The sequence below is a fragment of the Malaclemys terrapin genome, chromosome 19 (assembly GCF_027887155.1).
Source record: "Malaclemys terrapin pileata isolate rMalTer1 chromosome 19, rMalTer1.hap1, whole genome shotgun sequence".
NCBI classification, from domain to species: Eukaryota; Metazoa; Chordata; order Testudines; family Emydidae; genus Malaclemys; species Malaclemys terrapin.
In genome coordinates, this window is record NC_071523.1 from 2,385,324 (window position 1) to 2,401,645 (window position 16,322).

Below are 16,322 nucleotides of genomic sequence, written 5' to 3' on the forward strand. Positions count from 1 at the left end.
CTACAGCGGGCAAAGAATGGGAGATGGAGTCACTGGGGCGGTTATGTTCCAACATGGGAAAATGACGCGGAAAACATTAGTTTGTTGAATAAATGATCAAACCACCTCTGCACACAAGAGTTCTGCGCACCCCAACATACAGTACACAGCCTCACAACACCCCCACCCCTCCAAGACATACCCCCGCACAACCCAACACACTCCCAGCGCACAACCCCCGGACACACACACTCACAATACATCCCACACAGGCCCCTCCCCAGGAGCATTTGCAGCTCTGAAGCCCCGTCCCCTTTCCCCATGCCTCCCGACTGGAGCAGGAAGACGCTCTGCCAGAGGAGGCTATGGGGATGGATACAGCCCAATGACCCTGACAGATGGGTCCATGCCGTGCTGTGGCTTTTCCAGTCCAGAATATCCCAGAGGCTTGGCGTCTCAGGGGAGCCTGGCTCCACTTAGCAGGCAGATGGCATTAATGAGGCTGGCCCCATGCTGACTATGCCCCCGGCACTTGGCATTCGGGGGCTGACTGTCTGGGGGAACATGACGTTTCCACCCCCAGCTCGTCTGCTGACTGGCTGCAAGTCAGATTGTTCAAGACAAGCCAAGGCTGGGGACGATCAGACACTGGAATAACAAGAATGTCTGGGTGTGGGGAGAGGAGCCCTCCTGCCCCCAGCATGGGGCAGCCCCCCACTGACGGGGGTGGTCAGACAGCTGTGGTTCTGGCTAGGCCGGCGGCTCCTCTGGCCAGTTCTTGCCCTGTGTTGTTCACGTCCCGTGACCTCACTGCAGCACAGAGGGTGGCTGAAGTCCCCTGCCACATCCCTGCCATTTGTGCTGTCACTGCCCATGGACCAACCGATCAGTTCCCCCCGGCTCCCGTGCCCAGGCACAGTGCTGCAAGGGCTGGGCTGGGAATGCGGAATCTGACCCCCAACCTGTTTGCATTGGAATTCAAAGTAAAATCCTGGAAAGGCTCTGGCTTTATAAAACCAGCCAGATCGAAACGTGGGGCCTAATGAGCGCGGCAGCACCCTGCAATGATGTGCTCTGGGCATGTCTCTGCCTGGCCTTCCTGCCCTACAGAGAGATGCTCAGGGTCGGGAGCAAGGGATTCATTACAGCTCCCAGACACCCACAGCCAGGATGCAGGAGGCCTGGGGTTGAGTTGGGCCTAGCACAGGTTCCCCAGGCTGGTCCCATCCCAGCCAGCAGTCCTAAAACAGCCCAAGGCTGGAAACCAGGGGAACTTTCTGAGCTGCCCCCCAACTGCGGGTTCAGAGCAGCAGTGCTCAGTGCGGTGGGGAAGGCCAGAGCTTGATGAGATGTGGCAATAGCACCTCACTCCCATCTCTTGTGTTGGGAAACACGCTGCTGGAATCCACCCCTCCGAGGCACTTCCACAGCACCCATCAGCACGGGACCTGTGCTGCAGGGTGAACAGGGCCATGGATCCCCCAGATGGGAGCAGCCAGCTCTCAGGTGCACCTGCACCAGTGCAGCTCCCCTGTAAAGGCAGGATCAGCATCACCAGTCAGGGAACCTGCTGCACCCTTTGCATTGCCTGGTGATGGGGCTGATGCCACCACCCATGCAGGCCTGCTACATTGCCAGCATTACTGCCCAGGCAGGCCAGCCACAGCATTGGGATTCCCATGTGAGTGTGCCCCCCACACCACTGGTGTCACTGCCCAGGGCACACGCCATGCTGCTGGCATCACCACACAGGCAAGACCCTGCATGACTGAGTCACTGACTGGGGAACCGACCGTACCACCACCCATTAATGCTAGTCACCCCAGGACGCCCAGAGCCATGGTGCTGTCTCCTAGCCAGGCAGGCACTGACTGCTGATGGTGTTTGGGGGGCGGCAGGAGGAGTAACCCCTCATCTAAGAACTGCTTTGCACCAAAGCACCACTGCTCGGGAGCCAGCCCGAAGGACCCACCCACTGCCAGGTCTGATGCCCTGGAGTCTGGGAACTGTGTTGACACCTGCCCCTATCTGCCCCACACACACCGTGAGAGCCTTCTCCTCTGCAGCTCCTGCCAATGGCAGCAGCCTCCGGTAGCTCTTCACCTCGTCCTCCCTGCACCTCTTACCCCCTGTGCTGGCACTGCTCTCTCCACCTGGAGCTCGGCCGGGGAGCTGCTCCCCCAGCGTGAGTCAGAGCAGGCTGGGCGGCCTGTGGACGCAGCGCAGTGCAGTGCAGATCCCGGTGGTGGCACGCTCTGGGGCCTTGCCTGTTGGGCTGGGCACCGGGGGCCCACTTGCAGTATCTTTGCATCCAGGGTGTTCTCCCTTGTTCTGCCTCTCTGATGGGCCCTGTGCGCTGCTGGTGTGCACATGGAGATCCAATGGGGGAGTGAGGCTGCAAAGCCCCCTGGGGTGTGGTTTATTTCCAAGGTGCTGCCCAGAATACACTCAGGAACTTTCCCCCATGCCCCAGCTTCCCCTGAACACTCCCCAGCAATCCAGCTCTGCCCCATTCCCTAAGCAGGGCCCTGCCCGTCCCCTTTGTCTGAGCCAGGACACAAGATGTCTCAGAGCAGGGGGTGGGCAAGGCAGCCGCTCCTGGTAACATCCCACTACACAGCCAAGGCTCCTTACCATGAGTAGGGGGCCTGTTGCCCTCAGAGACCTCTGGGTCTGGGGGTGCAGTTGGGGGCATCAGGGCAGCCTGTGGCGGCTGCAGAGCTGGCAGGCTTTCCGGGTTCTTATCAGCAGGAAGGATGTCTTTCCTGGCATTCTCCTGGACGCTGAGCTGAGGCTGTCAGAGAGGCAGGCAAGAAGGAGAGTGTAACAGCAGCCAGTGCCTGGAGTGATCCCAGGGCTCCCACAGACACAGGCATGAAACATGAGCACCTCTGGGGTGGAACGTGGTGGCTGTTTAACAGCGCACAGAAAAATCCCACAGGAGTGGAGGCCAAGAAGCGAAGAAGAATCCTGTATCCAGCTGAGGGGGACACTGTTAACAATCAAACATTTACAGTACGATCCCTACATTTCCTCCTCCAAGTCACAACCAAACCCAAGCCCAAACCTGGGACCAAATCTCCCAACGTCCCCCAGTGGCTGGCACCACATTCCCCGGCCATGCCACACTCACCGTCCCGATGGCTGGCTGGAGCTGCAGGATCACGGCTGAGGCATGCTGGAACTTGCGCTGCGTGGCATGGTTCAGGCACCCGGGGTGTCCGTTCTGAGGCCCGCCCTCAGGCGCTGGCTGGGCTGGGCCCACAGCTTGGAGCCCAGGGGCGTGCAGAGCGGGCTGGTATGGCTGGTTGGCACTAGGTTTGTGTTGACTAGAAGCTTGGCACTGCGGCGGGTGGGACAGGGGGGCTGGGCCCTGTGGGGCGGTGTGGCTCTGGCCCTGCACCTGCGGGCTGGGCTGCACTGCCAGGCTGGGTGTGGGCGGGGGCAGTGGCTGCAGCTGGGGTGAGGTGTTGGCACCGCCCTGGATGAGCTGAGGCTGGGGCCTGGGCTGGAGCTGCTGCTGCTGGATCACAAACTGGTGCTGGATCTGCTTCTGCTGCTGAATGAGCTGGTGGGGCTGCAGCTGGGCGTACGCTGGAGGGGGAAGCAGAGCACAGAGCCGTTCGTCACGAGCCCTTCACCCTCCCAGCTGCGCAGCCCCTGCTCACGCACGCGGAACATTAGCCTCTTTGTTCCAGAGACACCTGGGCTGGCCACGCCCGCCAGCCCCCTTCAGCTGCACCAGGGGCATAGCCACCCCCGTCCTCTGAGGTGCCCAGGCACGAGGCGCCTCGCCCGTTCTGTTCCCCTCCCCCCTGCACAGCCGGGGCCAGACTCCCCTTGGGGAGATGCATGAGGCACTGGACCGTGACTCCGGCGGCTTTATTGTGTCTGCCTAAGTGGTGTGCCCCTCCCTTGCTCCCCCAGGCACATTAGCAAGGGACAGGCGGGCAGGGAACGGGCATGAGGGGGAGAGCACGGGTGCTGTGGCATTTGGTCTCCCACAAACAGGGACCCTGAGCCCCCTCTGACTCCGTGTCACCCACGGGGACAGGGACTGTTCGCTTGAATTCTTGCTGCTGTCACCAGGGCTGGTTGTTTCTAGCCCAGCTGGTCAGGAAGGAAAGCTTCGGGCTGTGACCCACTGCCTGATGTGTGCCCGAGCCTGCCGGCTGGAACACGAGGAATGGGAACCGGTCCACTCAGTGGATGTTCACTCCGGTGCTTAATGTTATCACTGTCAACCACAAAACATTTCAAAATATGTGGGCATCCTGGGATTGTGGGCGGAGCTTGGGTGTTGGGGTGGAGCTTCAGTAGAGCACAATTCCCCATCCTGCATAAAATCTCTCTGCATGTCAGAAGCACAGGTCTCTCTGGGGTAGGGATAAGTGCTGTGTGTTGGTGAGGCCCTGCCCCATTCCTGGCAGGGAGGAAGCACTCAGAAAGCAACAAGGTAAAACGGTGCCTTTTCCCTCACGTCTCGGCTCCCTGATTGGCCGGCTTCCCCAGCACAGAGACACGGTGATTCCTGCCAGCCCTGCAGGGGATGGTGCAGCCATGGGGGCACCGGCTGGAGCCATTCTGCCTTCTGCACCATCACCTGGGCTGCTGAATCAGGTACCACCGACCCCAGAGTCCATCCCCTGTGAGGGACAGATGCAGGATAGACCAAGATGGAATTGCAGACTCCAGGTGGAGCCAGCCATGCTGGGCAGCTGGAAACATCCCCCAGTGACTTGGGAACGGAGCCCACTGGAACTGTAGCCACGCAGGGGAAAAACAGGGGATTGCACTGGGTGTTTGCATGGCTACCTGGCCAATGTAACAACTGTCAGGAGAGCAGGGCATTTAGCACAGGCCTGGGAATGGGGTGCTAACCTCAGCTCTATCCTTGGGTGGGTCAATGCTGTGGTCTGTACCTCACTAAGAGGGTGGTGAAGCGCTGTAATGGGTTACCTAGGGAGGTGGTGGAATCTCCTTCCTTATTGGTTTTGAAGGTCAGGCTTGACAAAGCCCTGCCTGGGATGATTTAGTTGGGGATTGGTCCTGCTTTGAGCAGGGGGCTGGACTAGATGACCTCCTGAGGTCCCTTCCAACCCTGAGATTCTATGATTTTACGCACAGGAAGGGACAGGTTGCCAGATGGGTGACACCTGGAGACTGGTTTTACAGGGGGCTGAGGGGCCGGTAGGGGCCTGGTGCTGGGAGAGCTCTGGCATGGGGTGATTCTCAGCCAAACTGACCTCTTGGAATGGGTCTGTGGGCTTGGAGGGGACAGGGGGCTGGAGTGGGTTGGGGGAGCTGGGAAGGGGCCACAGCTTCTTCGAGGAGGGCCCAGGGGCTGGAGCTGGAGATGTGGCCAGAACTGGCCCCTGGCTGTTGTGCGTTGGGAATCCATGGGCCCCACGTCTGAGCATGGAACGGAGCTTTGCAAACCCCAGTTCAGCCCCTCCCCATGGCCGGAGGGTCCAGAGAAGGAGGAAGGAGCTGAGGCTGACCTTACACATCCTCAGCAGCGTAGTGGTTAAAGCAGCCGCCTCTGGCCAGGCAGGGGCTTGCCCTCGTTTCAGGGTAGACTCTGCTGCTCTGGCCTTTCCCCTCCGGCTGCAAGCTGCCTGCCCGCCCCCTGCACAATTATCCAGCAGCCAGGAACTAAGTCTGTGCCACTGCGGCAGATGGTTCTCTCAGAGCTGGAGCTCCAGGCGCCAGCACTTAGCGGGGGCCATTCCGTGCCTCGGCCTGGCAGGGGGATGCAAGGGGTGTCAAGACCTGACCGCAGGCTACACCGCAGCCACGGCAGCTCTGGGGAGCCCTTCAGGCCTGAGCTGGGGGATGGGGTTGGGGGAAAAAAGGGCAGGAGATTTTGGATTTGGTGTAGCAGCGGTGCAGGGCAGGGGCCTACATCCAGTTCTCACACAATAGCTTGGGAGTTGAACCTGCAGCCAAGTCCCTCAGCCCTCCCTAGTGTGCTTGGCTGCCCCCCCCCCCCCAACTGGGGAAGCCCCAGAGCACATGAGATTGGCTTAGAGCCTGGCAGAGAACCCAGACCCACCCCCCTGCCACATGATCTGACTCGAGCAGCTAAGGGAGAGGGATGCCCCTACACTATTGTAGGGCAAGGCTATTGTCTCCTAGTCACCCCTCCCAGCCGTCATGCAGGCCCCAGGGGACCCCGGGGGTTTGGCTGCATTTTGTGCCATCGCTGACAGGTCACGGGCTTGCACTAGCCAAGCTGGTTTTAAAGGTGTCTCTCCACTTTGTGAATTAGACAAACCAGTCTGGCAACCTACAACAGCTGGAGGTGTGGGCCCAGGGAGGGGTCCCTGTCTGGGCACCATGCGGGGGGCAGAGACTGGGGGGCAGGGGCCCTGCCTGGGCTCCACGCAGGGCACAGGGAGCGGGGGGCGGGGTCCCTGTCTGGGCTCCATGCAGGGCGCAGGGACCGGGGGGCGGCGTCCCTGTCTGGGGGGTTATTTCATTGGCTGAACTGGTCTAAGCTGGACCAGCCAACGCGCTCCCTGGCTGGCTAAGCTGCAGCTCGGTGAAGAGGGTTTGCCGGCAGAGCTAACCAGCACATCGCTGGTGTGGACCTGGCCAAAGTCCTTTCTGGGCCTGGATCGGGGGAGCCGCAGTGCCAGGGGCTCAAACTCCACCCCTTCTTCCTTCACCAGGCTAGATGTCCAGGAAGGCCTCAGTCGCCTCCTGCTGCTCCCAGCGCCCCAGGGCCCAGCCCCAGGGCAGGCAGGTGCAGGTGCCCGGAGGGCAGGGGTTAGGACTGGGCTGGCTTAGGCCCTTTCCCGCTGCTCCCCTCACACCGACCCTCAGCTTTTTAAATGCAGATTTGGCCTTTCTGCTTGTGAAATGCCTACAAAAGAGGAGTTGCCATGGCAACCCCAGCGCAGGAGGGGGGATGGTGGCGTTTCCAAAGCTGCCAGGTCAGTGATCAGGGCAGGCGGGGCCAGGTCTTGTTGGCCAAACACAGATGGGGACAAAGTGGGGCCAGTGCCAGGGAGCGAAACCAGCTGCTATTTCCTAGTGCGAGCGAGAGAGCTGGGGAGACCCTGGGTAGCTCCAGAACGCAGCATCCCCACCCCAGCCCCAGCACATGCCTCTAGGGCAGGAGCTTCAGTACTCCATGGACCAGGGCATGGGCCTCACTGCACACAGCCCCCCACCCCCAGGCCAGGCCAGGCCAGCCCCCCCAGCCCGCTGGGCCCTGACACTTTGTTAAAGACACTTTCACCCCCCACTGTGGGGGGGCCACACTGCACCAAACCCCTCACTGCTGGGCAGCGCCAGGGCGCTCACACACTGGTAGAGTGGGTCCCACCTGGCTGGGTAATAACAGCGATGTAGCCAATCCACAAGCTCCTCCGACTTTCCCTGTGCTACACACAGCCAGTGCACACAACTTCATGGCTACAGCTGGGGTGGAGCTCACAACCTCCAGCCCTAAAAAACTCTCTGTTAGCCTTACAGGGTGTATGACACACAAGCAATGCTGATCTGTTCCAGTAGAGGGCAGTGACACACACACACTCTTCATTAGACTATAATTAGCAGTTCCACAGCACTTCGCCCGTTTAGATCAAATATATGCCAAGCCCATTTTAGCCTGCAGCGTTGTCTCACCGTGTTTAAAGCTGCCCCATAATATCATGGGGTTAACGTAAGCGTAGTAGAGGTGTGCCAGCCCAGAACCCAGACAGTTTTGAGCCATTTATTTTGCAGGATTCAGGCTCAGAGTGTTACTAGCCACAGCTCTTGCTCCTAACCAAAGGTACCGAAAGATGCCGTACGGCCTAGGCTGTGTGGTGAGTGCAGCAGCCAGGTAATCAAGGGTCCTGGATTCTATGCCCCTCTTAGCTATGGATGGGGCAGTTCATAAGACTGGGTCGGACACTCTGCCTGCCTGTATACTACCGGCCATAGGACTGCTCTGACTTCATGTCCGTTTGAACTAGGGTGTAGCTTTTAGAAAAACATTCAATCTCAATTTCCAGATTTCCAGTGATGGAGAGTCCACCACAACCCTTGGTAAGTTGTTCCAATGGTTAATTACCCTCCCTGTTAAAATCTGCCCTTATTTTCAATCTGAATTTGTCAGGCTTCAACTTCTAGCCACTGGATCATGTTAGACCTTTGTCTGCTAGATGGAAGAGAATCCTATTGTCAAATTTTGGTTCCCCAGGTAGGCACTATGGATTGTGATCTAGTCACCCATTAGCCTTCTCCTGGACAAGCGAAATAGACTGCACTTCTTGAGTCTGTAACAACACGGCATATTTTCCAATCCTTTAGTCATTCTAGCAGCTCTTCTCTGAACCTGCCCCAATTTTTCAGTTTCCCCATCTTTGTAACATGATTCAAGGTTGTTAGTGCACAGAATTAACGAGCGCAGTAACAGTATCCCCTAACGATCACCCCAGCCAGGCCTCTCCGGCTGCAAGCAGCAAGGCCCACGGGTCTGGGAGACAGCATGATCCTCGCAGGCAGCTCCAAGCAACGAGGGATTGCTCCGGGCAGCCAAGTGCCATCTGTTGCTCAGGGAGCCCCTCTGCCCACCTGAGCACATCTGCTGCTTTTGGCACTCTCAGCCCCGATTGTGTTGCCCCCTTTAACAGGTCTGCTTTGAGTCAGACCCCCAAATGCAAGGCCCCTGCAGGGTATCTGCTGGGACCACTCGCTCAGGTTTGCAGGGTCATTGTCTGGAGGAGCTGCAGCCCAGCTGCCGCCGCAGCAGGAGGCAAGCATCTTATCTCCGGGCGCGGCAGATGCTGAGGCCAAATCCCACTCGTCACCAGGGCCCGGATTCCATTGTCTCTGCTCTGGCTACTAGCCAAGGCCTGTGAAAGCCCCATCCAGGCTGGGGCCAGAGAGACACAACCCCCCGGGCTCTGGAGAGGGGATGCCCCCCAGTGGGAAGAGCCGGAGGAGCCCCAGCTCCCCCAGGCCTATAAGAGCACAGTGGGGGGGGGGGGGTCAGAGGGGCTCACACAGGGCTGGTTGCTGCCCCCCCCCGCCCACTTTGCCAGCTCCCTTCCTGCTGAGGCGGTTATTTATTTATACCCCACTGCAAAGCTGCTGTTTCCACAGCAACCAACCACCACATGGGAAGAATAGCAGCCAGAAGGCAATAATGGCAGGTGTGGGGGGAGGCGGGAAGGGGAAGGGGGAGGGAGTCCTAGGGAGAGCACAGGGGCTAGCCTGGGCAGAGTACTGGGTGAATGGGGTTGAGCGCCGGTGTAAGGCAAGTGCCGGGCATCATCCCGCTTCAAGCAGTAGCATGTGTGCTCTCATCTCCCCCCTTAGGACAGCTGGGCCCCTCCCCACCCATCCGATTGCTCTGGGAGGGGGGTAATGAGGGAGCCCCAAACGGAGCAGGAGCTGGCATGAGGCAGAGCTGGTGCTAGGCTGGCACTGGGCAGCTCTGGGCAAGGCGGGGCTGGGGATCCAGCCCACAGGAGGCATGAGGAAAAGGTGCCTCCCATGAGGCAGCTGCTGGAGTCCCTGGGGAGTCTAGTTAAGGGCCCAATATACCCAGGGAGCTGGGCAGAGCTCAGACAGGCCATGTGGGCCCAAAGAGGGGGGCCTGCCTGGAGGCCGAACCACTGAAAGGCCCAGCCCAGAATGCTCCCACAGAGAGCACTTGAAGGACGAGAGGCCAGTGGGTAATGGCTTCTGGGCCCACGGCTGGCAGGGGAGAGGCCAGTGGGCACTGGGCGGCAGGGGAAGAGAAGCCGTGGCAGCTGGAGACATGGTCAGTGGTGGCACAGGCAGCCTGGGCAATAGCTTTTGAGTAGCCCAAAAAATTCAGGCCTAACGCATCTTAATTCCCCAGAAAATTCCCCAGTCACCCCATCCCCTCCCCAGGCAGCCCCAGGGGTACATGCAGACACCAGCCTGGCTAGAAACAGCGACTGCAGGTTTGGGGGGGAGTGGGTCAGCTCTAGGGTTACCATATTAAAACATTTTAAAAAAGAGGACACTCCACAGGGCCCCGCCCAACTCCGCCCCCATTCCAACCCCTTCCCCAAAGTCCCCGCCCCAACTCTGCTCCCTCCCCTGAGCGCCCCGCATTCCCCCTCCTCCTCCTCCCTCCCAGCCACGCGAAACAGCTGCCCGAGCGCTACCGGCTTCACGGTTTGCCGGGCAGCCCCCAGCCCTCCAGACCCTGCGCCCCCAGCCGGGTGCTTCCCCTCCCAGGCTCCGGCTGCACTGGGGAAGTGCCCGGCCAGGGGTGCAGGGTCTGGAGGGCTGGGCGCTGCCTGGCAAACCGTGAAGCCGGTAGCGCTCGGGCAGCTCCGCTCTTCAGCTACACAGAGCTGAGGTGTCTGGGGGGAGCAGCAGCCGCCGCCGGCTCTAAGGTAAGCAGGGGACAGGGATGCCGGCAAAGCATTTCCCCGGACATGTTCGGCTTTTTGGCAATTCCCCCCAGACGGGGATTTGAGGACCAAAAAGCCGGACATGTCCGGGAAAATCCGGACATATGATAACCCTAGTCAGCTCCCAGATGGCTCCTCACCTCTGTGTTGCGGAAGAGCTGTCAGACTCCGGAGGAAGCACTGACTACGAAGGCCCCTGCCCACCCGCCCTCCCTTGTGCCTGACACGCTAGCCGACCCCTTTGTGCAGGCAACTCGGGCCGAGCTCTTTGGGACGCTTTGGCTCCCACAGGGGAAGCTGTAGAATTCCCTTAGCTCCTCCAAGGGGTCCTGGTTCAGCCGCCCTTCTCCTTCCTTCTCATCCTCCCCTTCGCATCCAGGGCACTCACATCCCAGCTCGTCAGGCAGGGCACCGTGGCGGCGCTATTCTACATGCCCAGGCAATGCTCAGTCTGGAGCCGTGTCACGGGGTTTGCGCCACTCGCTGGGCTGGCACCTCCTTGGGGCTCATCTGGGGATCACTCACCTCGGGGGGTTTCTCAGCCCCCTTTTCCCAATCTCGCACAGCACTGCCTTGGCTCTGGGCCAGGTCAGTAGAGTTCCTCTCCTGGCAGGGTGTTAGAGTCTCTCTAACCACGAGGGCCGCAGTCTGACTGGCCTGGCCCCACCCCAGTGTCTCTGGGTGAGGTTCCTCCTGCATCTTGTTCTCTGCTGGCGCAGCTCCTGACTCAGGCTGCTCTTCCTTCAGCTTGGCTGGTTATAGCACTCGCTGCCTGGACCTGGCCCAGCCTCCCCGCCCCGTTCAGCTGCTCTCCCTCTCCCAGCCCGGCCCCTGCTCCAGCTGGGGCTTCCCCCTGCAGCCAGCTCCTGTCTGCAGCCTGCTCCAGGCACACGTTGGCCCACTCCCTGTCTCCTGCCCCCAGCTGCCACTCTGGCTCACTCAGTGTCTTCGACTGGCTAGATGCCGCTCTAGGCCCCATTCCTCCCAGAATGACCCGTGGCCAACTCTTGCTCTCCTCTGAAGGGCTCTCTGGGGTGGGGGTTACCCAGAAAGTCCCCCCAGTACTCTTGCGCCTCTCCCTTCACAAGTCACTACCACATACTCCCCTGCCCCAAACACCCCCCTGCCCATGAACACGTGGCCTGCACGCCATGCAGTGCTAAACAGCTTCTGGTTCCACATGGGGCTGGCCCTGTGTGTGGATGCAGGGTTTGTCTGGGAAACAGTCACTACGGATCTCCCAGGGTAGGAGGCATGCTGGGACAGGGTCACAGAGTGCAGGACACCAACCACACAGCATGCTCTCAAGTGCCAAGGGAGCATGTTCTCCGAGGTGAGCTCAGCCAAGATTTGGCAGCTCTCTGGTTGGCAATGGTGCGGCCGCATCTCTGGCACTAATGGTGGGAGGACAGTAATCAACATGACAGGGATATGAGACAGTCCGTGCAGAAGCCCTGGGCAGTTTATTTTGGTATTAAATGTAATTCATTCTTGGCTGTCCCACAGCATCTGTTTTCCATCTGCCTCAGATGTTTGCACTGACCAGGCGTTACTGTACCCTAGGAGCCAGAGGGGAAGTGGGAGGTTTTGGCACCTGGGAGGTGGCATGGGACTGTGGGATAAATACATCCACTGGAAGTTTCAGCAGTGAAAGAGTTAAATTGCCATCATTAGGTTTCAGAGTCAACACACCTTTTAGATGAACAGCTCCAAATTATTAAGCCTCATCCCATATTGTGACCTGGTACCTTCTGTGCTTGGAAAGTGGCACAATCTCCCCCGCTGGGGATTGCCCCTGCCTTGCAGTCCCCAGCATAGGAGCTGTGTCAGCACTACTGCGCTCCAGCAATCCCTAGCTGGCAGACATACCCAGGGGGCTGTTGGTGTAGGTTAGTGCAGCCCCCTGGCTCCTGTAACATGTACTAGGGTCAGGGCAGGCATAGAACCCGCCCTGGAATCAGGGAGCTGCAGTGGTTTCCTTTGCAGCTCTTCCCTCCTGTTGGCTGAGTTTAGAGAACCTTGGGCTGAGCAGCTGGCCCACTGTTTCAGGCTTTCTGCAGACTCAGGCAGACGTTCCTGTGCCAGTTACAGCTCCTATTTCCCAAGTTCAACCATCTATCTGGAGGGAAAGCTAAGATTCCGGGGCCTGATCCTCCAGCAAGGGGCAGATCCTGACAGACTGCACTGGGCCCTGCCATTGGCCAGTGGCCTGGCACACAGCAGGGAGGCACTACCAAGCAACCCCTCGTGGGCAGCAACAGGTCCACGTGCTTGAGCTGTGGGACAAAGAGCAGGCAGCCAGCCCAGCTGGAGGGTCTGAGCAGTCATCACATGCAACACATGTACATGTGAACACACACGCCGACACATGAACACACGTGGCTACAGATCAGCTTCACGCTCTGGCCTGTACCTTCTGATTGACTGGCAACTGGGCTGAGTCCAGGGACCCAGCATCTCACCCACACCCGATTCATCCCCTCTGCCTCAGTCTCAAGAATGCACTCGCCCTTCCCAGCCCTTGGAGCCTTCTACTCCGTCCCTCAGCAGGCACCACCGGCCAGAGTGTGGCACGTGCAGCAATAAACAACCAAGGGACTTTGGCAGAACCCTGAGCCGCATCACACTGTGGCATCATGATGTGTCTGACCCCAGGGGACCAGCACCCACCACAGAGCACCAGCATGCAGGACCACCGCAGAGTGTGGGCCCATAGCACGGTGGCTTCACCACAGCATACAGGCGTGTGTCACGGCCACCAAGTACTTGCACGTGGCACTGCAGCATCTCTACAGAGCACCAGCACCTGGCACCACGCACCGCTGTGGGGCACCGGCACCATGACATCACCACCCAGCCCAGCCACATTTGTCAGAGGTTCTGCCACTCGGCACCCTGTGCACAGCATGGCTCCCGCCCACCAAGGACGCCGGGGGCCTTACCTGGGGCGATGAGTGGGTGGGTGGTCACCGGTGTCACCGTCCGGCTCATGGGGTGCCCTCGGCTGTCCATGCTGGTGGGCACGCTGCCGTCTCCCTTTTTAAGGTGCTCTGCTGCCTGCTCAACCTGGCTGCCCTTGGTGCCCGCAGAGGGAGCTGGCCCCACGGCCTTGCCCTGAGAAGTGTTGGAGGCCGGCTGGCTGCTGCTTGGAGCTGGCTTCATGGCCAGGGTGGGGAGCTGCTGGGCTTGGGAGGAAGCCACTCCTTGTGCTACTGTCTGCTGGGCTCTTATGGCCAAATTCTGGACCTGGAGCAGAGGGGCAGGAGGGCCCAAGGCCTCAGCATGGGGCCCAGACACAGCCCCCAAGACGCACATCCCAGGGCTGGGCTGGCAGGATCGGCCCCTTTGCACAGCCCCTGGGGGGGCAGAGAGCGACTGACGGGGTGGGCACCTAGCCACCGGGAAATGGCCCCACAAGTCTCTGGCAGCACCAGCTCAGACACCCCTGGGCACAGCTGGATTGGAGCGGGCTAGAGTGGAAAAGCCCCTCTGAGCCACCCAGTCGCTAAGGCCTTCCCTGTGGCTCCCGCCCCCTCCCACCAATGGCCCCTCCTGCCCATGCCCCATCTCTCCGGCCAGTGCCTTGCATCGCAGCACTGACCTCCCCACCACAAACTCAGTCATGGGGAAGGTACCTCGGCCCCCCCGGTGGGAGTGCGTGGGCCAGCTCTGGGCACTCCAAGGGCTAGGCTCTCCTAACCCTCTCCCCCCCCCAGCAGGGGCGGCAGGCGAGGGGGGCTGTCTCTCACCTGAGCAGTGGTGGTGGATGGCTGGGAGGTGGGGGCTGCGCTGCCCTCGGGCTGCACCGCGGTGACTGTGGCCGTAGGAGTGAAGATGAGCTGGGGGGATAAAGGAACAGCACGGCCTAGGCTCCTAGCTACTTGCACAAGGTTACTTTGCTGGGCCTGGAAATTACATGAAATGTGTTGCCTTTTACATCACCCGCTGCCGGCTCAGGCCGAGAAAGCAAAACCAGCAGCCCCGAGTCCCCCAGGGCCGGGGTCGGCCACGGGACAGGCCTTGGGGGCACAGAGGCAGCTAGGGCAAAGGTGAGGCCAGGGGAGGTGGGGCACTGCAGAGACGGAAGTGTGGGGCGGGGTGAGAGAGACTGGCTGTGGGGATGTGTAATGGGGGAAGTGGGTCCCTACAACAAAGGATAACAGTTCTGTCACCGATTCTGGGATGTCTTCTGGGGTACGGCTGGAGCTGCAGTGGGACTGCAGCAGCAGCTGGGGTTGGGTCAGCAACCCTGGGGCTGGAGTAGCTGTCAGTGGTCAGTCCCGGTGCTGCCAGAGCAGAAGCAGCGGCCGGGGTGGGTCAGCCCAGGAGCCGCCGGAGCGGGTCAGCCCCTGTGCAGGATCAATGACGGGGCTGGAGCAGCTACAAGTGCCCGGCAGCGATCGAACTGTTCACCCCGCACCCGGGTATTTTTAGTAAAAGTCAGGGACAGGTCACAGGCGTCGGTGAATTTTTATGGCCTGTGACCTGTCCCTGACTGTTACTAACAACACCCATGAGAGAATGGGGTGTGTACGTGTGTAGCGGGGCGGGGTGGGGTGTGAGCGCCTGATTGAGGCAGTGACTGGATGACGATTGTGCGAGTGGGAACTGGCGTGGGGGAGGGAATTTCTGCCATTGGATCGAATGGTGGTGGTGATGGATGAAGCGGTCGAACTCCACGGAGCTGCTGTGCAGTCTCTGTAAGAGCACTAATATCCTGGCCCCATGCGGCTGCAGCCCCACACGTGGGAACCCGACGCTCAGGTCAGGTCATTGGGATCTTATGGCAGGACGAGCTGGAGCAATGTGAGAGTGTTCTCGGGCTGAACGGGTGGGATTTCCCGCCCCCCGCGGTCCGTCTGTCACACCTGCTCTAGGCCAGTGGTTTTCAAACTGCGGGTTGCAACCCAGAACTGGGTCGCAGAAAGTCAGGCGCTGGGCTGCGGTGGCTCTGGTGAGCACCACCAACCGGGCTGTTAAAAGTCCCGTCGGCAGTGCAGCCCGGGTAAGGCAGACTAGTCCCTACCTGTGCTGACACCGCACTGCGCCCAGGAAGCGGCCAGCAGCAGGTCTGGCTGCTAGGCGGGGAACCACGGGGCTCTGCGCTCTGCCCCCGCCCCAAGCACCAGCTCCATACTCCCATTGGCTGGAAACCAGCCAATGGAAGCTTGTGGGGGTGGTGCCTGCGGGCAAGAGCCGCATGGAGCCACTTGCGTGCCTCCGCCTAGGAGCTGGACCTGCTGCTGGCCGCTTCCAGGGCGCAGCGCGGTCCGCGGTGCCAGGACAGGCAGGCAGCCTGCCTTAGCCCCTGTGCTGCGACGCTGACCAGGAGCCACTCGAGGTAAGCCCATGCCCCAATCCCCTGACCCAGCCCTGAGCCCCCCTCAAACCCAGATCCCCTTCCTGCACCTCAAACCCCTCATTCACGGCCCCACCCTAGAGCCTGCACCCCCAGCCCAGAGCCCTGACCCCCTCCTGCACCCCAACCCCCTGCCCTAGCCTAGAGCCCCCTCCCACACCCTGAACCCCTCATTCCCTGTCCCACCCCGCAGCCTACACCCCAGCATTCCAAGCCTCTGCCCCAGCCCAGAACCCCTCCCACACCCCAAACCCCTCCTCCCCAGCTCCGTTGGGTCATGGGCATCAATAATTTTTTTCAACTTGGTCACCAGAAAAAAAAGTTTGAAAACCACTGCTCTAGTGGCCTGACTCTTGCGGGGTGACCCTGACTGTGAGCGTGCGACATTAGCTGTGTGCACGCGCGTCCCTGACTCTGGGGCGTGTGACCAGTTCTGTGTGTGGGTGCACAGGAGACACTGGGAGGTGGGGGTGCACAGGGGATAGTGGTGGCGGGGGGGAGGAGGCAGGGGTGCACAGGGGACATTGGTGGCAGGGGGGGAGGAGAGGGGCGATCGGCCCCAGGAAATATTTTTTCTTCACGGCCGGCTGGCTCTG

At 60.4% G+C, this 16,322-nt stretch overlaps 1 protein-coding gene across 5 annotated transcripts in view; it reads right to left on the reverse strand.

Annotated features, from left to right (window-relative positions):
* Positions 1–16,322, reverse strand: part of PHC2 (polyhomeotic homolog 2) — a 142,528-nt gene that overhangs the window by 20,410 nt on the left and 105,796 nt on the right. For 3 of the 5 annotated variants that reach the window (XM_054009063.1, XM_054009065.1, XM_054009068.1), the window contains 4 exons: positions 14,117–14,272; positions 13,310–13,613; positions 3,113–3,573; positions 2,614–2,773 (listed from right to left, as the gene is read on the reverse strand). In XM_054009063.1, the coding sequence (XP_053865038.1) occupies positions 2,614–2,773; positions 3,113–3,573; positions 13,310–13,613; positions 14,117–14,272 (1,081 nt within the window). The remainder of the gene's footprint in view (positions 1–2,613; positions 2,774–3,112; positions 3,574–13,309; positions 13,614–14,116; positions 14,273–16,322) is intronic. The other 2 variants (XM_054009064.1, XM_054009067.1) reach the window with 1 other exon arrangement.